General features: G+C 36.7%; 2 protein-coding genes across 3 annotated transcripts in view; one reads left to right on the top strand and one right to left on the bottom strand.

Moving 5' to 3' along the window:
- Mitf (transcription factor Mitf) overlaps nt 1-19,901 on the bottom strand; it is a 69,539-nt gene extending 49,638 nt beyond the window's left edge. Inside the window, exon 1 of one of the 2 annotated variants that reach the window (XM_071702532.1) lies at nt 19,046-19,901. In XM_071702532.1, coding sequence (XP_071558633.1) covers nt 19,046-19,233 — 188 coding nt within the window. In that variant the 5' untranslated portion in view covers nt 19,234-19,901. Of the gene's footprint in view, nt 1-9,892; nt 10,378-19,045 lie in introns of those variants that run through there. The other variant, XM_071702527.1, reaches the window with a different exon arrangement.
- A 574-nt stretch (nt 19,902-20,475) lies between these two features.
- Nucleotides 20,476-26,430, top strand: Ctsl4 (Cathepsin L4). The gene is made up of 5 exons (XM_071702688.1): nt 20,476-21,006; nt 21,473-21,649; nt 21,832-22,191; nt 23,621-23,781; nt 25,289-26,430. The coding sequence occupies exons 1-5, from the start codon at nt 20,872-20,874 to the stop codon at nt 25,482-25,484; spliced, it is 1,029 nt and encodes a 342-aa protein (XP_071558789.1). The 5' UTR covers nt 20,476-20,871; the 3' UTR covers nt 25,485-26,430.
- The last annotated feature ends 935 nt before the right edge of the window (nt 26,431-27,365 follow it).

Genomic DNA, 27,365 nt, shown 5'->3' with positions numbered 1-27,365 from the left:
ACTATTTGACAAAGGGCTATTATAATTTATGTAAATTTGAGCAACATTTAACGCAAACGTACTTGTCAGTAAAACAAGCCCGTTATTGTTTTAAGTTCTTTCTATCGAAGCAAGCTGGCAAATTATATCGAGTCGGTCGGAATGAGACTCAATCATTTACAACGCTGCGCGTTTGTGTCGATAAACGCGAGAATAATATTCAACGTTGTCAGCTGAGCATCGAGTCCCAAGTCCGAGGCAAGACCAATTAATCTTATAGCGCAAACACTATTGAATCGAACTATCTCCGCGGCGACGAGAAGAAACCCCGTAAAGCCAATCGACACAATTCGCTACGGTCAACTAGATAAGTCATTAATGAACAGACGCGACAGACAATAAGCATTGCTCGTAATTCACGATACGTCATATTATTTTAAACATTAATCTGTAAAATTATTAGAAAAAATATTGCTAAAAATCCGACGAATTTTACATTGTGTAACACATTTTAGTTATATAACAAGTTTCAAATATGTTTCAAATACGTATACACTCTAAATAAGGCAAGCAAAATAAAATAAAATATTATTAATGCAAGTTCTCCATCAACATAACAAATTACAATATTAATGTAACAATTACATAAAATAAATGAATATTTTAAAGGAGTTAGGAACAAAAAATTATAGATCTAATGTGTATCCAATATGAATATTTTGCTGCCTATCACGTTGGCTAAAAGATACTTCTTGAAGTTGATTCGTTCAGACAACTAGACAGGGACATTTTTTATTAATTTCCCGACTGCCCTATCAAATGGCGTTAGAGAATTAATGGTGCCATAATTCGGACGTAAAGTCGAGTGATGGTATTACCTAGTCTTGGCAGCGTTGCTATACTATTCGACGATATTCGCGTATAAAAACGCGCGGAATCTCTCGAATTCGCGAATAGCAAAACAGCCATATACATATATAGTATAAAACGCATAATTTATTGCGAATTGGAAGCCAATAAAATAAAAGCAGAGTTTTCTTTGAACTCGAGCAAATGCCTCGGAAGTCGCGAGCAGAATTTCGCGAGCACATAAAACGAATAGTCGCATATTTCGCTTACATTTTGATTGATATCGGCGCGAATCAAATTTCTCATCACGTACTATTAGCATTAAGAGCAAATATGTCAAAGAGACGCATGCCAGGCGTTCGTTTTACTGCCGCGGCTAAAGGACATTTCCAATTCGGGAACAAAGCCAAGATCTGGCCATAAGAAAGCCAAAATAGAGAGAGATTGTGCAATCCGGATCGAACATTAGTTTCTGTCATTTAAAGTGATCTTTCTTTCTCAATGTATCGCATTTATCAATATCATAAGTATAGCATAGGTATATGTGTCCAAGATGAGATAATTGATAAAAAAATAAAAATAAAATAAAATTGATCAATAAAACCAACTAATTTTCCGATTGTTAATTTACTCGCGGGATATCATATAGCCTAATATATGTAATTATAATTATTCAATTAATTAGAAAAAATGCCATTTTCTACTAATTAAAGAACTCAATGGCGCCTCAATGGTTAAAAGCAGAAATTTATTATGTAAAAAGATTTCACGTTAAATTTTAGGAGAGCAGTCACACAGATTTCTTACATTGCCATTGGATAAGAATTAGAATAAATACTGCATCGATAACGGAACTTTAGAAATAAATGCTTAAGATAGCTAAATGATCAAACTTTGAATTCGAGATTCGATCTTGCAGCCAATAGAGAAACAGAAGACCCGTCTACAAAGGAGAAGAAGACACTGAATATTCGACCTAGTCTTAAACTCAAAAGCCGTCGTCTTTGTGCGATTACGAAATTAAAAATTCTTCCGTTTCCAGTCGCGCTACGAGAACTGCCGTAATAAAGCTGTTACAACTTTTATAATAGTAGTACCGGCTGACTCGTGAAAGGCGATTTAATCAGAACATCGACTTTCCCGGAGACCATTAAAATGTCTTACGAATTTTTCTATCGCCTAAGAGACGGACTTGCTTTTCTCTCGTAACATTCTTGTTTTTAAAAGCTCCGACCTTTTCATCAACATGTTTATGGAATTTTGTTAAAATTAATTAAAATTATAATTTGAGATTTTTTTCCTCGCAGTATCATTAAACTGTTATATTACGCGATACAAATATTACGGAAGAGATGTATACTTCTACTTTCATTTTCATTAAATTTATGATAAAATGTCAAAGAAATTTGATTAAACCAATGTTATTTTTATATTGCTACTAATTAAATTCCTTATTATATTTCGGTATAAATATCGAATAAGCAGTCAATATATATTTATAATTATATAGATTTAAAGAAATAAACGCAAGAAGAATCATGATGGAAAGTAAGAATCGGGTATTATCAATGTTGGCTGAGTTCGCCAGAAAACTCGCGACCGATTAAGAAACGGAACGAAAATACCCTGATGGAAGATTGGAAAAGTTTCTGATGAAAAATTTTCTGCGGGTAAAAGGTCGAAGTTGAAATGGAATTGGATACTTTCGTTCCTTTCGGATAATCGTTGTATTGATATTTGGTGGAAAAGTCGAGTGTCCGCGATCTCGATAGTGCGTGCTTTTGATTACAGCTGTTCGTATTGTTTTAACGCTGCTATATCGAATTTCGTTTGCTCGTTACGCCAATAATTAGAAAATTTGATACCTAAACGTAACCTGCTATTAAAAATCGATATAGCTAAATTGCTCTTGTTAAAACCTAATTAAATGCATCCTTAGTAGGAATTTAATTATTTTCGAATGTGTCACGGAGAACTTTCGCAATTGCAGAGAGATAAATATAAATTGTTCATTGAAATTTTATTATAATTGACAATATTCAATAGATTGATAGTAAACATTTAAATATTATATTTTCGTCAACCATCAACATTAATTGAATTTTTTGTTATTTAATTAATAAGAAATCTGATTATGTTCTACTATAATAATCATTAATTAATTACCTCGAAACTAAAATGATAATAGCAGTAATAGCAAATGTACTTGCCATAGTTGGAAGCTGTTTGATATATTTCATTGTATAATTCTCGTTATCGTACAGAAACGGTGCAATCATATCGATTCTAAATGCGTTTGCGAAAGGTCTTGCGGCAAGCTTGACTTTTTATAAACAGTCGGCGGATCGAAGGTGGCCACGGCGCACTCGTATATTTCTCTTCGCGATATTGGATATTGGACGGCCGAAAATAATTTTCGACCGTACGTTGGATACCATTAATTCTCCAAGGTCACGTACGACTCTGCTCGAGCAATACCCGTGCGAGTTTCTCTTCCCGTACTATACGGTATCGCACTTTTTGCCGCCGGGCCTTTATACATGTCCCGCTTAAAGAGGCGAAGAGGGGAACGACCGTAATACTGAATTTAGTGCTTATATAAAGAGCGACGGAGGATCGCTTATGGCAGCTTCATGCAAATGCGCGCGAACCCTCTCCGATCCTCCTTCTTACTCACTGTCTCTCTATATGCGGTGCCGGTACGTAAAGAGAGATTCCTGCAAGAGAATCCTGGAGAAAGGATTCTCTTGTCAGTAGCGAGTATAGTAAACGCGATGCCCCTTTCCCTATATATATGTAGTCACGAAAATAATTAAAAAATATTTAATCGAATTAAAGATACGTCAACATAATTATATTTTGAAGTTAAAAACTTTAATATTAAATTAGATATAAAAATGTTATTACAAAATATAAAATAATTCCTAACATAGCGAGAACATTGTAAAGATAGGTATTAGAAAATATATAACTTTTATAGAAAATAAAAATTTGTCACTACTAGTAAGCTAAAATAAATTATAAATTCCTTTATATCATAATTGTATATTTCATAATTTTTTACGCGTCGATATTTATCTAATAATTTATTTATTTGTTAAATCTCAAGCTTTGTAACACCACGTAAGAAACTCGGCATTGGGGATGATCCTCGAGCAAGAATCGCCGAGCAGATATTACAGAACGTAGAAGGTAGGGGACTAGTGGTATTAATGTCATTAGTCTTGAAGAAAATCGGTGGCTCGCCGTCGCCAAAGTTTTATCTTCATTCCCGCGGAATGAATTAAGTGAGAAAATATAGCCGCTCGCTCCACTGGCAGGCGGCCGATATAAATCGCGATAATATGGAAAGCAGCTTCTTTGTCGGATTAATGTATACTCTCGACTAAGACGTCGGCTTCGGTCGAACGAGGCCGTACGTGCGCGGAATTTCATCGCCAAAGCGGAGATTATCGTCGTGGGTGGGCTCTCGATCGTGAAATTCGAACAGTCATTTACTTCGATATTAGATATTCTCTAGCGAGAACAAATTAACCCTGTGTGTAGAGTGCATAAGTGAATTTATAGCAAAATCAAACTATAACGAGTAAATTAACGTAATGTACACGCGTGGAGTTCTATGAATCGAATTTTTTATAATAATATTTTCTTTTCAATATCACTATTCTATGGGATCGATTCATTCTGTAATATTTATATAAATAATTTTTCTAACAAGTTAAGATATTGATTTATCAAATTAATTTTTGTCATAAAGAATAAGCTATGAATAAATTTGAAACAATGGCTTTCAGATTGTGGTGCTTTCTATAGAGGTAAAATGCACAACACGAAGATAAGACAAAAATTCTTGCTCGATACATTTGGTATCGTATTAAATGCCACGCCATCCTCGCATTCATTGCTCCTCAAGTTCTTTCGGCGTAGAATTTAATAACAGACATTCGGCGAGTCCGCCCGCGAAACAAACCGGCTAGAAATAAATTCCTCTTCCCACCCCCGCGTTCTCCAACGTCGCTAATACCCGTTGCGAAAGTTTGCGGGGTTTATGAAAAGCTCGAGAGTGTCGACTGATAATAACAATGATAATCGTAATAAGCAAGCAGCGGAAAACGATTTACCTCGGCCAAGGAGACGGTGGAAACTTGTCGGGAAAACTTCATCTAGTTTACAAACGCGAAAGAACGGAGAGAAAGGGAGAAAGAGAGAGAAAGAGAGAGAATGAGATAAAAAAGATGACAAGACGGAAATATGATGTTAAAATATGAGTATCTCTTTGAAATATTACAACGACCAATATCCCGTCAAGTAGATAAAGTCCCAATTTGCAATTTGTGTCGATATGTCATTTATGTAAGCTGCATCTTTCCTCGCTATTTTGTTTCTTATATTACATGCGCTTCTCTTTCTCGGCAAACTGTAAGCTATTATAATTGTTTGTGCTGCAAATAACAACGTAAAAGCTTTAAAATACGATACAAAAATAAGGGAGAAACAACGTTAAACGCCATAAAAAAAAACAATCCATGCGCTATGACAGAATATAAAAATATGGCGTTTCAGATTTATCAAAACAACTTTACAGGTTTTTGGACGTGCCAAAAATAAAAGATCAATATCGTACTTCATATTGTAAATATTCTCATCATAATTTTATATGTTGAAAATACTTTTCAATCGCTCTGGAAATGGCTTGTATATATAAAAGTATAAAATAAAATAGAACTTAGGAAGGCGTAATGAATGTCACAGGTTGAAGGTAGAAGGTAAAAGTATATCCTACAATTAACAATATTGAGAAGCGAAGGAGCCTTTCGTGCCGACCGGAATTATACAACGCAGTCGATTAATCCACAGTAACGAAGCTTTCCAACAAAGTGCACTTAGGTCGCTGCGCCTTACTAAATGACCACTACTCCCTCCTTCTTCTTTCTCAGTTATAGTATTACAAATTTCCCACCGTTAATCTCAACCCGGCAAACAAAACGATCGCGTGGTACACTGCGTCGCTTGCGTGTCACATTAATTCGAGCAAGAAGATTTTAATTATCAGAGCGAACAAAGGCGTAACTATTGATGCAACATTTTTCACTATGGCAGATAAAAGATAAAAATGTATCCTCGCTCGAGAATATACCGTTTTACAGCAGATATATATATAAATGGAAATGATAGCAATAATTATATACAAAACCTTAATGATAAATAATTTAAGCAAGTTGAAAAAATATATTGTACATTATAACAATTTTATTTCCGCGCAATATAATTTTTTTTAATGTTACAAATGTAAAATAATATTAATCAACGGTTTCGCAATTAATGTTTCAGAATTCGCAAATATCGTGTACTAGTTTTGCAATTTTGCGTAGAAGGGCACGCATATGTTTCACATCGAGCTATGTTACGATATTCCTGAACCTCATAGAAATCTGCGCAACCGAAATCGATCGCGAACGATCGCTTACAGTATTATAGAGACTTGGTCCGTAAACTCCGCGAAATTCTCGTGCGAGATTACGCCTTCGCAAGCTCCTCCGCACGGAGGGTAAACGCGGAATTTGCTGGTCGGAAAATTACGCAAGTTGACCGTGTGGAATCTCGACCGTAATCTTCGGCGCGTACGTGCACATACACGTGCAGTGGCTGTGAATCGTGCCGGACGATCGAGCGATACGGATTCGGGTTATGCAAATGCAGGAGCCAGCGAGAAGAGATAGAGAGATAGATAGATAGAAAGAGAAAGAGAGAGAGAGAGAGAGAGAGAGAGAGAGAGAGAGAGACATGAAGATCAGCCGATACGTTATAGAGCGCGCGCGGAGGCGTTACCGTTACCGTTACCATTCTCGCTTACCATAGCGGAACCGGGGAAGGTAATCGAAAGCCCCTGGACGAAAATCAGGAACAAGGTCGTGCGAATTGCGACCGGCACGCGCGCGCGACGTAATTAGCCCGTGCGACAAGGCGATTTAGCGAGAAATTATTCGCGATACGGTCAGCGTAACATTTACGGTACAAAGATGACCGTTGGGCACGACTTCTGTAATTTAATCGCGTATACATGAATTATTTAGTTTGAACAAAGATCAGTTAATTTCTCTCGCGAAATATATCCCATGGAAAATGATTTTTCTCTTAATGGAAATGATTTTCTTCTACAATTATTTGTTTTCGTTCCTCTGCTATCAGGGCTGAAAATATATGCTAAACTATTATTACGGCAAAAGTAGATTAATTACAGTGATGGTTGCAACTGAAATTTGCACAGTCATAGGCTATGACCGTCGCTCATGATGAATGTATGAGTTAAAAGCATGAGCTAACCAGAATGATTATATACTGTCGGGATATGATTAGATCTGTAACATTCATGAAGCAAAAATGGCCACGGGAAACAAAACTCGCTTTTGGCTTGTGAGTGTAAAATTGAGAAATGATGACATTAGATGCTGCATTTGGAAATTTATAATTTAAACACTGATATTTACTTTTTTACGAAATGTATTGATGTTTTATTAATCCCAATGTGTTATCAAACTAATTTTTTGTCTAACTCCTACGATTTCTTGTATTTTTATCGTTTACTTTTAATACAATTGACTTCGAGAGAGACGGGATTAAAAATAACACGCGATAATCCGTAACTATAGTCTATAACTACACTAAAAATAACTGAATTAGAGCTATAGGTCTACTTGAAATTCACGAAGTCATTGGCTACGATTGTCGCCGGTTATATATAAATGGTGTCGTTACTATATATAAGTGACTTAAAAACGCGAGTTCCGACTAAAGCTGAATCGCGACTTGTTCTCGGAGCGTCGGAGGCGCGTTTACGATCTGGATCCGATCCAAGTGTCAGCGCAAAACGCGCGTGTAAGAAAACCAAACGCGAACCAATATGGATTTCGATGTATATACATTCACATTTTCTCGCGTGTACATGTAGTCTGATTTCGACCGAAAGCGAAAAATACTTGATAATTTGCGCGCCAAGTTACGCGCGCGATGAATCGGCCGTTGCATTTCCTGCCTTTATTCGAAAGGAAAAATATTGGTTAATTTATACGTGGCTATTATTGGGGTTTCGTAGCTTCCATATTCATTTTCAACTTCTACCAGCGATGGCGCTCGTAATTTTCCTCTTGCGCTCTTTTCCTCAATGGCCACCACCGGTGGCATGAAATTGTTTGAATATTTATGACGCGTGTGCACGATTGTATGAAACTACGTTACACGATGTATTTTACGCATACCGATAATCGATGGTGAGACGGTGGGCGTTTATACTAGCGTGTACAGGGAGGGAGAATGGTTAAATTCAGATAATTTCCGCGCACAATGTTTATGTTACGTTATGACAGGCTCGGTTAAATGTAAACGTAGCTAAATTTAACATCGGACCATTCAGCCTCGATAGAATTTTTGGATCGATTATCAGAGAGGCGTTATTCGAGTACCGTAGTAATATTACTGATAGTGTAATATTACAATTAATTACTTCGGAATTATTATCAGGTTTTCGGTAATTTTCTGCCATTAACGCAAAAGCAAAACGTGGAAATTGATCATAACTCTCAAGATATATTATTCATACAATTTTATATCGAAGATATAATAAAAAATATTCGATAATTTATAATAAAAAGAAAATATTCATTAATCTATATAAAACTATTTTAAATATTTGTAATGGTCCAAGATAAACACACAAGCTGCTATATATTATCGCAAGATGTTCAGAAAGTAATAAAGATGTCAACACTAAAATATCACAAACCGTCTATCGCCAACAATGTTTGAAGGTCCGGAATCGAAGAACTTAGCGGAAAGATCTTAACCTTGTTTTTCACGAACACTAAGAAGATTTCAGAAGACGTCAACATTGACGTGATTGCGCGATTTATTTGGGCCTGCAGATTGCAATTCGCTCGGCGCACTGACGCACTTTCAAAAACGCATTGCATCGTTTCTGCTGTCTCGTCGCCACACTCGCTACTCGCAACGAGACGAGAGTCGGACGAGATCGCGGGCAGAGACGAGCGATTCGCGATTCAGTGACGAGTTGCAACAAGGACGTTTAAATTTGGACGTAGTGTTTACGATCGACGTAGACGCGATGTGCACGATCAAGTACAGAGCGCTTGAAACAGGAAGAGGTGTTCCTTGTCTCGAGACGGTGGGAGTCGATACGCGACGTTAACTACGATGTGGATTATAAACTGAGAAATAACGACGACATAAACGGTTACCGATAAACCAAGGGAGAACGGATTGTACGAATTTGCGTTGGTGATTTGCTTACCAAGTACTCCTAGCATTGTTTCTTCCGTAAAACAAAGACCACAATATACAAATCGAAGTCTATAAATTAAATGTTTTTAATGAAAAATTCGCTGTTTCCATTTCGGAACTGAGATTTTACATTTAGTGAAGATTGCCAATAATCTTCAAAAGTTTTCAGCGATATTAAAATGCAAGCAATAACTATAAATAAAATTCGAAGGAGGTATCTCATTTTTTATTACATATTTTCTCAAGATATAATAGTCAATAACGAAAAACGAAGAACAGTGAAAACATGATATAATCACAATATAATCAGAATTATATAATGTTTTTCAATTATGTGATCGATACACAAAAATATTGTTCACTTCACGCGCATGCAACCGTCAAAATAGCTGTGCTATCTTTAGTCTTCATAGGATATTAGTCACAAATAGTCACTGTACAGTCATATCTCTATAAGTATAGCAATGCTTATAAAATCTGCAATCAACATCCCAGATTACATCACTTAAAAATCAAGATGATAAATGTCAACAAATGGTTATAAGTATTGTATAACCATCATAACGTAATACACATGATGCGTAAAATATTTTCTATGATACAAAAATATTAATGCGCTCTGAGTAGGTGTCCGAAATTTTTTAACGAAAGTCCAATACCAGGCAATGCAAATGCCTGCACAATGGATTAAGAGTAACAGCAAATAAAATAACTGTATAATGCGCACGAACATCAGACACTAAGGAGTTAGTCTCGATCGGTGCAGTACCAGCCTTGCGGTCGCGTGGCGCGCAACGATTGTGCCACGTTAGGATAGCTATCGGGCAAACTAGGGTCGAGGCTTCCGTCGACGATCGACGGGTCCATCTCAAGGATCATCCGTAAATCCTCGTCGATGCCGAGGTGCACGCGCACCCGCTGCTGCTCGTCGCCGATGGGCGAACGCGTTGCATCCGCGACGGGACAATCGTAAGGCAGGGACGATGTCACGCCGGCGAGATGCAACGACGCTCGTGCCGGTGGTGACGGCGGTGGCACCGACGTCGACGTCGTCGTCGTCGTTGTTGTCGATGGACGCCGAATCACGACGTCGTTAATGCGATCCAATCGCGATACTAACTCCTCGAACTCGACAATCTGCTGCGCGGTCTCGGACGCGCCACCGCCTTGCATCGCGTCGCTTCGCACGTTTACACGCGCAAACGCGCGAGAGGATCGGCCGACTTGGGGCGTCGCGACGCTACTACTAAAACCGGAGCATCGTCGCCAACAACAACGACGACGACGACGACGGCGACGATGACGAAGCGCCAGGTAACCGACAGACGCTCTAAACGCGGATCCTGCCTCATCTCGCTCTCCTCCTCCGCGAGGAACAGACAGCTGACGTCTGCCGGTTCTCTCTCGCTCTCGCCACGCACGTATTTATTTTCATTCGATATATGGCGTCGTGAAAACGATTCGGAGCTCATGAAAATTGTCGCGAGACATGCGCCGTTTTCCCAAAATTGTTCGCGATCGTTGATCCTGCGCGACGTTCAAAGAAAGATATCGAAGTTGCCAAGCGGATTTACATATAAGAATTATAAGACTATGAAGTTAAAAATCTAATTATTCGAATATTAATTAGGACTCTAAATATAGTAGAAGTAAATAAACTTTGCATTTATATATAATGATTGATTGTAGATTATATGCATATACAAATATACATGAAGAAAATATACGTATATATATTAATTGATTTCATTTAATTAAATACCCAAATAAATTATTAATAATTAGTCAATATGTAACAGATAAACGTTGGAGCATACACATATATGCTGCTTTGAGTGCTAAATGCGTAGTATGAATACGCCAGACCAAAGTGTTTGGTCTGACTCCTTCTATTTGAATCTACTTAGAGTCTATTTCGTTTATTTTCTTCACTTCACGATCACCATCTAACAGACTTCTAATTTTTTGTACAATCTGCGGCTTCAAGCAAAATTATTTTAGTTATTTGTTATTAATTCTGAGTTGTACAATTTAAAACTTGAAAAAAAGTTTTATTTTGCATATGAAAAAGTGAGTGACTTCTGAAGTGACTATATAACAATAAGTAATATTGTATAGAAACTAAAGATAGTATCACACAAATATTTTTATAAATATTTTGTATGCGCATGAAAATAAATACGATAACTTTATAAATATAGATTTAAGATGTTTAAGTTTTGTAGATGGTATAATATAGATTATAGAGTTTTATATGTCAATAAGAATAATAAAGAAATTGTTAATATAAATGTTTTAATCTAATTCTTACTATTTCAATTTCTCATTTTAATTTGAAATACGATTTAAAAATTATGGAGAGAAAAGTAATAATCATGGTGCACAATACAGTTAGGCAACAGCTGAATGTATCGCGAAGCACGTAGTATCGCGTACCGTGTGTTACAACATATTGAATTTAGAATATATATTCTCTCTCGCGCGAAAAAATTGTAATAAAGTGACACTATTTCTAATGTTCATATTTACATTCGCGAATGTGAATCAGGGGAATCACCGATACGTTTGCTGTTTATCCTTTTTCCTTCTACGACAGCGGATGAAAAATGTGTCATCTTCCTCTCTCGCGGTAACAAATACCGTTTACACTCGCACGCGTCGAGTTCTAATTTATTATTATGCGCGCGTGCCATGCTTGACCAACTTCAACGATGTTCTATTTAGATCATAAATCTTGCTGGAAATATACACCGCAGTAAAGTAACAGTTAAGCTCTGATTAGCAACAACAATATTAATTTTTTGTATATAAAATAGTATTATATATAAATAAGTTGGTTGATTTTAATAGAATAGGGAATAGAGAATAGAGAATAGAAGAGAAGAGAAATTTATTCATGATTCTGATTAAAAGAAAATAAAGAAGATATGACAATTCAGTGATGGAAACCGCTATAACTTAATTCTCTTTCTATTCGATCCATTCAATCTATTCGATTTTAATTTATTTTATTTAAGAATTTATTTGTATTTACCATATTTATATGCGATCCGTGTCACGCTTATTTTATTATGTTTAAATTATATCTATCCAATCAAGTCTAAACTAGTTCCACGAAACTGTCGACGATGCCGTGTGCATACACAGGTGCGCGTCTTGCATCACATACAACATACACGAGAACACTATACCAGCAGCGACTCGACTCATCCGTTCGAAGATGCGTTATGTAACTTACGACGAAGAACAGCTGCCGGCGAGCGTTCGGTCGCGCGAGCAAACAGCTTGAAAAATAAAAAAAAATGAAAAATCATCATCGCGTATAAAAAAGCACGATTCGTCGTCGTCGTCGTCGTGACTGAAGAATCCGGTATCGCGTTTTCGCGAGCTCCGAGGCAGCGGTGACGGCGACGACGACGGGCGCACTTATCGGAATTTCCAGTCATTGCACCGGCTAATGCGAGTATCGAGCCGGTTCGCGCCGGATTCGTGGCAGCCTCTTCTATCCATATGCCGCAAGAGAAAAAGAGATAGAGAGAAAGAGGAACTCCATCGCGGTACTGCCGGCATTGTCTCGCGGAGCTCGTTCTTGTCGGTCCGGCTCCAATGCCATGCCTTTTGCGCAGAAAGAAACATGCTACAACGCACGCCTATCGGATATATTATGCACATGCACCGAAAGTACAATCGCACAAATGCAGAGTCCTGTCACATTACGATTTAATTGATTCCTAGTCAACTGACAATATTGCAATTGAGAAAATCAAATTACGAGCTATGGCTCAACGAAAGAGAGCTAAGGATTAATAAAATATTTATTCAGACTTACTTTTTGCTATTATTATGTGCATTATTATTCGCGTCATTATCATCATCATTATCATCATTAATATCGTTATTGCAATAAATATGCAATAAAATAAATTAATACTCGTATATATTCAAACGTTCATAACGAAAAAAAAAGAAACTCTTGGACTATAGACTATATGACAAAGATGGAATGCGTCTCTAAAACAAAACACTCGGCGTACCGAAATCATTATCGCGCTCGCTGATGACGCACGACATTCGTAGGCATAGTACTCATCACATTCAATCGTCTGTGACGAGGAGTCCGCAAACATAGTTAACACAATCAAATCGTGCGAGATTGACAAAGCTGTGTCAATGATATGTACAGTATCATGAATAAATCGAAAAAAAAGTCAAATTCTAAATTTAATTAACAAAGGTTGCTGTCTAATATCTTTCTTCACGCAAAATAGTCAAAAGCTAAAAAAGTTAATAAGCAATACGCGCAATTTATGAGGCAAGAAACTTGCGATAAGTTTACGAATGGATATGTCCTTGATAAGTGGAAAAAACCAGTGGAATCAGTTTTTAGAGATTTTCATTGCCCACTATTTCAACAAAAGTCATCACATTTATTGTATATTTGCATCGAAAACATGATCATAAAACTCTAGAATTCCACACACTGCATTGCGATTTTATTAATCCCTATAATTAAGTGATAATATTTCAATCAAGAAAAAATTACGTCAATAAAAATATTTCACAGAAATAGCTAAGAATCACTAAAATACCATCACCTGACTGTTTAATATTATTATTTATATTATTGTTACTAACACCATAGCTTGTTTCAGACAATGTTTAAATTTTATCGATAAAGAGAAAATAAAATAAAAAGTTAATTACAAACTAATCATTAAATTCAAAAAAAAGAAATTATATTTAAACCATTCTTATGACGTCACAATTAAAAAATCCTTTATTACACGCAGTCGAGTACCTACTTTTAAAAATACCAGAAATTGCAGTTTCCTCAATTCCAACACAGGATTAATTTGTATCGAAAAATATGCGCAGAAACTGGAGTCGCGCTATGTTCGCAAAATGAAAAGCGGGTCGGATTCCGTTTTTAGCTTTAAAACTGTCGCCAGGAAAGATTCCGGACATCGTAATTTCTCTACCAGCGACTAAAACCGCACTGCTTAAACGGTTGAATCTTTCGCAAAGTGTACTTCCGACATGAGAAACTCTACAAAAATATCGTTGTGCTAAAGCAAATTAACTCTCTCTCAAGACATATTTTTTGAAATATATAATAAAAGACTTAGGACAAATAATAAAGCAATTAAAATCATTGATCGTAATAAAATAGAGATAAAGATAAGTAATATTTTTCACATGCAAAATTACTTTTTATAACTTTTATATTGTTGCTAGCGTTAATGATTACAAAAATAACTTAAATAGCTTCGCTAAAAGTTGCATATTGTCAAAAAAATTTGACGACTGCTAAATAGAGATCGTAAAGTGAGAAAAGTAAACAGGATAAAATTTAAGTAGCTCCAGACAGAGGTAGTCAAACCAAACATCTTGGCGCATATTCATATCACGCATTTAGCACTCAAACATTGATTATGTGTGTATGTCTGAGGGGTTTGTATTTATATTACATATTAAATTACATTTTAATGAATTACACATTAATGTAATTCTATTTGTATTACATATTGAATTAAATATTAATTATAAATCAATTAATAAATTAAGTAAATAATAAATAATAAATTAAAATAATTAATAAATTAAATATTAGATATTAATTGAATATTATAAATATTCAATTTTCTATTAAAATTTAATTAGAATCTTCCTAGCAAAATTCTAATTTATGACTTTCCAAGATTGTATAATCATGAAATTTAAAAAATTGTGCAGAAAATTGGGATCTCCAATTAAATTGCCGATAAAAAAGATACAAATGCTGTTTTTTAACACACGACATTTATATGTCAATAATGAGTAAATATGATTTACGAAGTTTATACTCTGGACCGTATCAAGTCACGAAGCGTTTCTCAAGGTTTATACTAATGACATTTAATAATTACTCGCACTAAGACTCTAAGAGATATCATTTCTTGACATACCCGAGTAGAAATTTTATCAGGCAGCCTGATACAATTTCTACTCGGGTAAAGATTATTTAACCTCGCATATATATATCGATATTCTGATGCTCTATTTCAGACAAAAGTGCTGGACAGAATATAATTCAGAACCAATTAGTAAAATTAATCTAATGATTTATATGCAAACCAATCAGCCTAGTTATAGAAATAATAGTATTAATAACTTAAAAGATTGCGCGGTCTTTTGAAAATTTTAATTTCTCTCTCCTTCTACTGGCATCGAGTGAAAAATATATCAAAGACGTTGATACCTATCTCCGCGCCGGAGTTCCATGAGCGAACGGAGGTTGTTCTTCAAACGTACTTACGAAATGGCACTTCGTCTTCTACTTTTGCCGATTGCTTCTATCAAGAAGATCATTGATCCCTCGGAACCCCTACCTTCCGCAATACAGATATGAACGTAATAAAACCGAAGGTCAATCCTATCTAGATACCTCGCAAGATGACGTGAGCAAAATTCGAAGATAATAATCCGCGAAATGACTTATCAACGCCTCTTTCTCTCTTTCTTTCTATCTCTCTTATCCCTACCTTCGTTTCTCCAACATTATCTAATGCCTGCAATACGTATTGCAACACCATCCTTTTTTCGCTCAATTGTATTTTTTCGAGTGGTAAAACATTCATTGTGTCATTGATTTGGCGATGCCTCACGATGCATTCGTCACCATGGTTTATCGTTAACAGCAATTAGACATACATTTCGTTATTTTTCGAAAGATTATTGATGTAAGATTAAACTTCTTCAATATATCAGCCGGAAATCGAAGATTATTATACATTCGCATTAATGTGTATCCGCGTGGCCAATTCATAACGCGTTACCTGAAAACAATCAATACGTCGTCCGTGTCACGTAAACTGTCATATCGTAGATTGTCACGAGAGATCAACGTCATAAACGAAACAGTAAATAGTAAATTTCCGATCGTTGAAATCGCTAACGTAAGATCAAAACTTTATTCGACTTTTAATACATATGCATGCAAAATAACATTCTCGTCTAGCAGAAAATTTGAAAGGACCCTAGTACTCTACTCCTTAGAATGCCTCAGACGATCACTCGCTATAATACAGCGTCTACCGTATGTATAATTGAAATTTTAGCTTGAGCTTGTGTTGCCTTCTCCACAGGAATCAATTAACGCCCGGCGGATGAAGCTGATTAGGCGCGAGAACTTTCGGGCGCAATTCGAGCACCCCGAGCAAACTCTCAGAGACTGTGAAAGTTGATATTCGCGGTAGCTTCACCGTGGAGCCCGGCACTGCGAGGAATCGCGGATCACTAGATCATCCGAGAGTCTAATGCCAGTATGCAAGATGCATAGACTGTTAATCAAAGTGAAGACGAGTGGTTTCCTTGAAGATCACGATTACCAATCACGATCGCTTGTTACTGCCATTGCTCGCTATTCTCTCCAAACGAACGAGATGCTTTATACGTGTTGTCTCGTTGATAGATTCATGACTAACGATTTGCCCCTTTAAATGCCATTTAAAAGCCTGACCACAAGAGACGCGTCCCACGTTGTTCAACGTGTAGCGGCAAAGTCAGAAAAATTATTTGGAGAAATAATGTTTTCGATCTTTTATTTTACTTTTAACTTTATTTTGCCGAAAGATATAACTAACGTAGACAATGCATTTTTGTAGTTATTACCCCGACACGTTTCGATTCTTGTCAAAAACCGAGCACGTGCAAGGTTTGATTGGATTTGATTCGATTTTGCACTCAAAATTGGAATAGAAATCTCTTTTGTTTTTTTTTTTTCCATATGTGTACGCAGTATGTAAACATATATGTGGCTCTCGCTTCAAGCGATGGACCACTATCTATCGAATACTAAACGGTAAAAAAATCTTTTTTCGAAAACTGTATCTCGATTAAAAACAATTTTAAGAGACTGCGAATAGCAAATGAGTTGCCAGTTTGTATAATAAACATGCAAACTGCATGCCGGCGTTTTACTCGCTACGCAGAATATAAGGATTGATAAATTTAATGCACGCGCGTGTCAAATATCCATCATTCGTCTCCACTTTCGTTTTCTCAACGATTCTATTTTCGCTCTCTTACATGATCTTATTTCAATGTCTTCACAAAGAACAATAATCTAACAATAAGATCAAAAGCAACAGCGAGCATCTAGAAAGGAATATTGCCTGTCACTAAATAACAATGATAAACAATACCTCCGGAAAAGTTGCAGAAATATTGCAGAATTGAACAATTTATATAAGGACATGAAGAATTTTTTTCCTTCAATTGCTTAAAAATATTTAGATAATTAAAATACGAAAAACTTTTATAACTTTATAAAAGTATTCTATCAATTCCTCGAGAATGTTTCCTCCTGCTGGTATGCTATACTATTTTTATATATCCTCTATTTGTAATGCGATTAGATAACTTATGTACATGATTCAAATGTATTTAAGAATCATGATTAATTATATATTTAAATATGTCGCATTTAACTAATAAAAGATTTAAATATTTTCTAAATCTTTAACACGGATTCGTGAGATTGGTAAATTACTGATACATAGTAAAATCATGTGCTCGATATGTTGTTACTATGTGTCATCAAATATCTATAATTCCATCTTCCAAAAATTATCGGTGACGTGGCGATTATCATAAAGGATGTTTACATCCAATGATAAATATGACGTTGTAAGCTCATCGATTCAAAAAGCTTATCATTCTAATATCTACAACAGTACGATTTAATTGTTTTATTAAATTTAACTTCCGGTTGCCTCATTTTAACACCGCATAATTTTATTATGATAACACAACTCTCCTTTTGTATGATAAATATAATAATTATTCTTCTGTCTGTCCTTTTCTTTTTCTCGCAATTATATTTTCTTATCATCCAAATCTTAATCAAAATATCTTCCATAAAATACACACAAATTCATATGCAAATTGATTAGCATTGTCATTACTTATACATGATACAATCTTAAGCTTCTCGTTACGAAAACCACGTGGTTTCATACGCACGTGTTTCTTCTCAGCTTATCGCCATTCAATATAACAACGATCAAATCATCGCGCTCATCAGATACCGCTATTCTATTAACGATAATTATCGATTTCAACTACGCTGTGTTTAATGTATTGTATATAAGGCATTATAAGGTATATAACGATTTTCTTTAATTTTAATATATTACTTGTTAGTTATACTAATTTTTCTGCAAAATGCAATTTCAAGTTTTATAGGTATTCGCGAAGATTTAGAGATTTAATTCTTTTGTGTTAATATTAAAATTATTATTAAAGTAGCATATTTAAAATTCAATAAAAGATTCAGATATTACTTGATCATTTAATATAAATTTTTTCTTTTTAATTCTTTTTTATCGCGTAACATTGCCTATGATAAATTTACATTCAATATCGAAACACGTACAAACACGCGTGAAATAAATTGCTGATAAAGATTAAAATTCTTCAACTCATAATGAAGTCCCGGTATCTCTCATACTGCTTTATAATCGTTCGCGTACCGCAGCCTTGCGATATCGTATTCCAAATAAAAGCGTCTCTCTCGCGCGTATACACATATACTCCCACATGAGTTGTGGAACCGGAGTTATCCGCCTCCTTTTGTTTGTACATCGATACGCATATATCCCGTCTAACTGTCGTATGTCGTATGTCGTAAAATTTACGTCCAATAATTATGATTGATGTAATACAAGTAATTTATATTTCTTCCTCGTTATAATCGCATCATTTCTCCAATTCACATATTGCCGGATCTCGATGTTAATAGCATCGAGAATATAATGGATCTATACGGATTAGTTTTACTACCATCACTAACAATGCCAATGTCAAACAGAATACGCCTCGTTATCTCGTGCTAGTACGATATTTTTTTTTCAAGATATCGTCGGCGCCAAAACTCACGTACCTGCCGGTGTCAGGCGCGCGGCTTTTCAACTCGTAGTACATCAATTCCTTGGTCGAGGTTGACAGGAGGGAGAGGGCCTGCTCGAAGTCGTCGTCGTAATCCCCAGCGGCGACATGGTGGGCGATCGGATCGGTGACGGCGAATGCGGCCATCAGATCGAAACCCATATCGACCCCGGACTCGTCCATCGTCGCGACGCTTCGAATGTACCGCGCGCCGACGAATCGCGGCGTACCAGGTAAACGTGAGAACGCGCGTACTCCAAAGTTTCGGCGCCGGGGCGAAAACGCGCGTCGGCGCGCCACGGAAGATGATGAAGCGGAGATATAGATAAGGAGTGTGGAGAGAGAGTAGAGACGGAGACAGAGAGAGAGAGAGAGAGAGAGAGAGAGAGAGAGAGAGAAGAATATGCTCTCGGAGAGAAACGCGTTACGAAAGAGAGTCGCAACGAACGATACGACGACGAACGTTGGGATCGTTGGGACGTGTTTTCTTTCGGGAGAGAATGACGTGCGGAAGATGCAATGTATGGGAGATGGATCACGGCGCGCCTTTCTTTGATGGATCACAAGCACCGCGAAGAAACTCCCATTTTGCGCAAGTGTCAAGAGTTCTCGCGCGAGTTGTTAGCGTTCGCGACGGCGGCCGCGCGTGCACGCGTGCGCGGATCCGTGACGTTCCTCCTCGGCTGCGACGCGCGTTCCATCGCCCCTTCGCGGCTCGCGCGCGTTCCCTCGCGATTTATCTCGGCGCAGGCGGCAACGACTGCGGCGACGGCAACGCGACGTTTCGTGGAAAGATGAGCGCGTACGCGAGCAGCCGACAGCGCGAGTGCGCGACAAGACGAGCGTGACGCGCGCGCGTATCGGTACTACGCGGACCGTCCGGCCGCCCCAGCCCGGACCGCCGCGCCGCGGAGGTTTCGCGGCGGCGGCGTTTGACTTACGACTGCCGCCATCTCGCGGAAACGTGCCGACCGGCGGCATCCTTTGAAGTGGCCAAGCTCGGCGAAACAATCTTCCAGCTTTCGCAATAACCTTCGCGAAAATCGATAAAAAGTTAACGAAACAATAAATGAAAATAATATATTACGCGCGCGCGCGTTTTTCCGTACCTTGACATACTCTCGGGTACCTTCATTTAAGATTTTACTTGCTCTCGTATATATTTTTTGAGATTTGTATTACGAATGAAAAGCGATATTTCATTTACATTCTAATCTCAAACGTGCTTTGAAATATTACAACAATCCTTGAGCGCTGTTTTGGATTAATTAAATGACCATAAAATAAATTATACACATAACAGTGTATTGCGATGTAAGATTACTCTGGAAAACTTTTATAATTTTTATTATTGATAACATTTAATATAATTTATCTTAATAATAACACATGATGTTTTGTACAGCATTGTTTGGACAAAAGAAAAAGCCGTTCTCTCTCAAATTAATATTCGAAAACATATTCGATTGTCAAATTGCTTCGTATGTATATAGCATATCGTAATAATTGTAAACTATTTTCCTTTCCAATTAGTTATCATTCTAAGAACTGTTCAATTACTTATACCAAAGCGCGACACGAACACGAATGCTTGAAAAAAAGACACCAGTCCCGAAAACATGACATTGAACATATATTTGATGAAATAAACATACATCAGCACAACAATTGTCCGGTGATGTAATTCACAGAATGTGCTGACACTGATCGTTCCTACACATTATGACTTCATGCAGTATCGTAAGGTACGTCAAGATATTCACTGCTCGGGTCTGCCGCGCGAATTAATTAGGGACTGTAAATTACTCGCCGTGAGTCGCCATGTGCTCACGATTGTGCGCGACGCTGGTCATGATATTAATCTTGCCTGGGATACGCGCGATTCAACCGTTCAATGGGGATACTTTACCGTCAAATATTTCGGAAAAGCTGGACGATTATTGGCGAACCTATAAGGTAACATATCCTTAAAACAATAGAAATATTCTGAAAGGCTGACTTTTCGAATGTATGTTTATAAATCACTATATTGAGTTCTTTCATCAAAATATTTTTTAAACAAAAATTGTTCAGAACATGTAAGGTGTAATAAAAGTTTCTTTTAATTATATTACTTGTTAATAATGTGTATATCAAACACATTAATATGAGATAAAGCGTATTCTGTTCAACGTTAATTAATTATTACAATAACGTTGATTATAAAATTAATCCATAGATCCATTAATGCTCTTAATTTTAATCAACATTGATTCAGCAATTGAGCCTAATTTAAAATTGAAATCATTAATCTATTCATATGCCTAATAATAACGAGAACATATGTTTTATAAATGGTGTTGCAAAGTCTGTAATAAATAGATCCTGACCTCGTCCTATGCAAAGTATGTCATGCAAATCACATTTTATCACGTTTGAACAGACGCAGTTTAATAAGACGTATACAAGAAATCTGGAAAATGTGAGGAGAGCGGCTTGGGAGCAAAATCTCGTGGAAATTTATAAGCACAATCTACTGGCCGCCGCAGGACATCACAGTTATACATTGCGGGATAATCATATTGCCGATCTCAGCACTCGACAATATATGCGCGAAATGGTTCGTAATTAATAATATAAATGTCATCTTTTTCTCTCTCTGTTTTCCCGTCTCTTTCCCTTGATCTTTAAATAACATCTTTAAAAATCACAGTTCTCTATCACGAACATTATAATTCACCACAAAATATAAATGACACTAAAATCGCTCCGACAACGTCTCCTTCTGCCAATTTTCCTCAGGTGAAACTAATGCCAAGTCGAAGACGCCGACTGCCGACCGAACCGATAGTATCGGCGGTGTTAAAAAATCCTCGCGACATACCAGCACGTTTGGATTGGCGCGAATACGGTTTCGTCACTTCGCCCGTGAACCAACGGAGCTGCGGGAGTTGTTATGCTTACTCAATCGCGGAAAGTATAGAGGGACAAATTTTTAAGCAGACCGGCATGTTGCTACCCTTGAGCGCACAACAGCTGGTAGATTGCAGCACGTCAACCGGCAACCTCGGCTGCACCGGCGGTTCCCTTAGGAACACTTTGAAATATTTGGAAAAGTCGAAAGGTCTCATGGCTAGATCCACGTATCCCTACAACGGCGAGGTACGCACTGCACTTTTCCAACTGTCGAGCGTACGATATACACAATATTCCATCGGAGCACCGTTTATAAAACGTAACTCTTGAATCGCTTTCGCATTTGCAAAGCATTATAAAATGTTCGGCGCCTTTAAACTTTAATGTACAAAGAGAATTTCTGCATTCCTTTACGAAAAAATCTTATACCCTGACAGCCACGTAAATTTTTTTTATTATTGGCGATGATTAATCAGTCGTAAAAATTTATAGAATCGCAGTGCTATACATTCTAATAATGCCAAATTGAGAGACTTGAATTGCTGAATTTTTACTGTGACCATAATGCATTATTAGCGACTACGAGCGAAGGCGCTGACAGTGCGAATTTAATTATCGCAATAAAGAGATAGGTAAACGTCAAGGTTTCTTCCATTATTTCTGACACTTCGCGGGTCTCCGCCAGAAATGTCAGAAAATTTGTGGAAGATTTTGGCGAGGAGAATCCGAATTATGCCAGTCACGTTAACGTGATAAACTTCCGTAATATGAATGGCTCCGTGGCGATGACTCTGCCAGCTCCTCTATTAATAGTAAATATACTTTATATACGTTTCATACGAGTGAGCAGCGCGAGAGCCAAATGCTTCATAGAATTTTAAGGAAGTGTACGACTATTATTCTTTCACTTGCAATAAAAAATAAACGCGCTTATATCTGACCAGGCTGACTTAATTTAAAACCACGATGTCACAAATACGAAGTTTGACTGATGCAACCAAGCGCGTGTAACTGACACGCTCCAATTTAAAAGTGTCGACAAACATTAGTGGACAAAGTTCTATCAGATGTTGATTGTCAATCTTTTCCTATTAAACTCATTTCCTGTATAATTAATAGCAATATTATTCTATTGACGATTTCGTTGAAATAAATTCAAGCGTATTTCCTGTGCCTGTTTACTAACTTCGCCTTCAATCAAAAACAAAACGCATCAACTTGTTAATGGATTGACGTAAAACTGCCTTATTTTTCTTCGAAAGTTATCTATTTCTTTTTGTTTCGTCATGTTTCCTTTAACAGGCGTCAGTTCATATGCACGCAGAAATTAGATAGCTTCGTGTATTTTTATGTCAGTAATATCAATAGCTATTCAAATAATAACGATAATCTCTAATAATAACTTGTTATGATAAAGTAAATCTTAATTATGCACTTTGAAAACAAAAGCTTAATTTTGGTGTGCTTAAAATATTTTAAAAGCAACTGTGTTTCATCGTAACGCAAAAACAAATTTTTATTAAAAATAGTTAAATTATATTATAAGTTACTATATTATAGGTACTTTTATTATTGTTTTTATTATATTATATTTATAATATTTATTATATAAATATATATGTTTCGCTATTAATAAGTTCAATAATTTTAACGCTTGTAACTCGAATTATTCTAGCAAGGAGAATGCCAATTTCAGAAGGACCTGAGTGTCGTCAATATAACTTCATGGGCAATTCTGCCGGCACGGGATGAGAAGGCTCTAGAAATAGCAGTGGCGACAATCGGTCCCATAGCCGCTGCCATAAACGCCGGTCCAAAAACATTCCAGCTTTATCAGTGAGTAGCATATTTTTATTTGCACTGAAAAAAACGCGCCCGTGTAAATTACCACTAACGAGCAAATGACGTTCGCGCGAGTCGCCGACAAACGTGCCGCGTTCAAAAAATATATGTGATAATTTTAGACATCTGCTATTTATTGCACAAACCCGCAGAAATATTGCACTCATTATAATTTCCAGCATTTATGGATCGACTGATCGAATTGGGGAGAATAAAACAACAATACGAATTGCGATGCATTCGACGTAAATTCGAAAAAATTCTACCGATAACCAACGAACGGCAGTGACAAACAATTTTTTTCGCTCAGATAGCTCGTAATCCGGCAATAAATATGCAGTTGATATTTTAGTCAAGTTTCTCCAATATTTGGTGTTTCTCAAGAAGCCGCGCAAATAAATATTGTCGATTTGATCCGGATCTACATCTTTGATTACAGCCAATTATTATTATCAATACACAAATACGCATTTCATTAATATTTCCAATATTGTGTCCGATATTTAAATTATTACACAACAAATTTGTTATCAAATCTTTTAATCGTGGAAAGAGAAATTATTACTCAGATTGTTTTGTAGGTTCTTTATCCAACGTATATTAATTAAAGCTTGCATCATTTAATGAATTCTCAGGTATTCAAATATTCATGATATAAAAATAAAAACTTAAACAATAATATTTGATCAAATATTATATGTATTCGTATTCGTATGTAGGTATACGGATTCGTATAAATATTAAATTATTCATTCAAATGACTATAGCCTTCTGATAAACTCTTGATACGATAATTAAAATTTCGGCATTATGTGTGCAACATTTATATGAAAAGCGAGATGATTGGAAATTTTGCCCAGACCCCCCCGTCGAAGATACCAGCGTAGAAATTGGTCCAATCACTTGATAACCCTTAGCATACTGTCGATACGGGTGACTCTCATTCATTCGAAGCGCCGAAGCATTCTACCGATCAGTCATTGAACTCGTATCATTCTAAAGGGACCACAATGCCAAGCCGCGACTATTTCCTCCCATTGTTCATTTCTGGCGGACAATAAATACCCGCGAGAAATCATGGAAATCGTTTGCCACTCGTGACAAACGGAAGTGCGATTGATGCCCCGAGATGTTATTCCGCAAGTTTGAAATAAATACAGGATGCCGATCGCAAACACGCGATATCAATACGCTAACGTAATGCATTAATGATTGCATGCACTTGCATATATGTATAATAGTTCACACAAGTTCAATGTTGGTTATTCACATCCTGTAATTGAGAAATGTCTTTCTCGCGCGATGTATTTCTCTCTTCTTCTTTCTTTATATCAATCTTCGTATCAGATTTGACATACGTCGAAATGTTTTGCTCGCGAAACAGATCGTCCGGTTCTAATTTTTTTCTCTATTAATGATAATTATCATGTTTATTTAGCAATAACATACTATATATTTAAATTATATAAGAAAGTTTATTAATCGGTATTTCCATTCGTAGCAAAGGCGTTTATGACGATCATCAATGCAGTTCGGATACGGTGAACCACGCGATGCTCGTCGTCGGATATACGCCAACCGAATGGATCCTAAAGAATTGGTGGGGCGCTAGTTGGGGGGAAAAAGGCTATATGCGGCTGGCAAGAAACAAAAATCGTTGTGGCGTAGCAAACTATGCAGCTTATGTGAAAGTTTGACAATGAGATCCATTTCTCTAGAATGTTATCGGCAAACTCTCGCAAACCTCAGAAAAAAATGTATATTGATTTTTATATTTTTGGAACAAATTGCGATAAATCGATAGGTATTTATGGCAATTATCCATCGAAACAAATATTATTTTCCCATATAGATATTTTCTACTTTACCTAGATATGCCTATCCTATTCTTATAGCCATGTGCTTAAAATAAAAAAAGAAATGATAAAAATGTAAATAAGTAGCAAGTTCAATAATTCTATTTGCCGCATTGCTATCAGTCTTCCACCGTTGTAGGATCAAAGATTACATGTATTCAAACGATTAAACTTCGGGCAATTACTAAGGATCGCCGAACATTTATTACATAACAGCCACTGACCGCAGGACGGACGCTCGAATGCCAGATACCAGACTTCCGTAACCACACAGGATCCCGGGGAAATTTAATCGAACCGTACAACCGCGGCACGATAGGAACGTGGAGACTTTGCCCGATCGAAAATTCTATCCAAAGACGAAGTACACGGCTAACCGGGACATATCGCCATGGCATTTCCGTAAGAGACAGAGGAAGAGAGAAAGAGAGAGAGAGAGAGAGAGCGAGATAAACAGAAGGAGAGGACGAACCAATTCATGTATCCGTAGATAGGTAGAACTCGATAGGCGCTAACTGCATGACGCAACGTCAAGCGAAACCATTACGTAACCGCGCAGTGACATAAATCCAGGGACGCATTCTGCAAATGATTTGTGTACGCACGATTCTGACACCAGAAATAAAAACGGGCTTGCATGATCGAGGTGAAATAGCACCTTTTTTTAAGAATGTATAAAATTTAATTCTATAATTTGTCAGATTTAATATTTGTAGAATAAAAAAATAATAAATCTCGGGAATTTTTGATTACAAATGAGACCAATAAACAAATTCGTTTTTAAGGAGAGAGATCTTGGTTTTTACATTCAAAAATTTATATATTATATGTATACCTAAGTATTCGAGCATTTTTGTGTTCTCTTTTAATGATATATTTATTATATAATATTATATTTAAGAATAATAGTAGAATTTTACTAAAGCTTAATATTAATCTCACGAAACAACCGTGAAAAACAGATATATCTGACGACTTGTCATCGTTCGTTTCCTATATAAGTTTCCACGATTAAACTGCAAAATAATAACACGTCCCGGCAAATAAAAGCTTTACTCGTGCGATTGCACGTCATCCAACACGACGATGCAACGATGGAAAGAATCCTGAGGAGCAATATGTCCGGAATGCATTGTCGCGGCTTGCAGTTCTCTCCCTGATTTTCCGATATCAAATGCGGCCCCGAGACCACGCAAATTCCATCTCTCTATTCGGAGGTCGGCCACGACTCATTGTTCGTCGCGAATGACAACGCGCACAATCCGTCCAAGCGACAGCGCATCCTCAATTGTTACCCAGCGCAACATCTCTATCTGTTTCCCATCTGTTGAGTGACGTAGCGACGTATCCCGCCGTGTCTCATCTTACCAACCTGGCCTGCTGCTATCGGCAGCTCGATGCAGACTGGCATCGCAAGCTCGCTTCTTACTCGAAACATCATTAATCTTAAAGTCTGATAATTTCTTCATAATGATACATACATCATGTATTCACAACACATACGATGCATTTGAAACGAAGCATAATGATTGAAAAGAAAATAACAGAAGCATGCATTCTGACTGTGACGGTATGAAGTGATATAAATTTAATTATTAAAGTGTATTTCGGCTTCTAATTTTAATCTATTTTTATTTCTTTATTTAATTTGTATATTTTTCAAGTTTCATAAACATGAGCATAAAAATATAGATGTCATTTAAGATAATCTAAAAATATCAT

Source organism: Temnothorax nylanderi, unplaced genomic scaffold, assembly GCF_030848795.1.
Source record: "Temnothorax nylanderi isolate EJ_2023f unplaced genomic scaffold, tnyl_v1.0 TNYL_tig0003_pilon, whole genome shotgun sequence".
NCBI lineage: Eukaryota > Metazoa > Arthropoda > Insecta > Hymenoptera > Formicidae > Temnothorax > Temnothorax nylanderi.
Note: the sequence above shows the minus strand (reverse complement) of the source record. Positions and strands in the feature narration are given on the sequence as shown.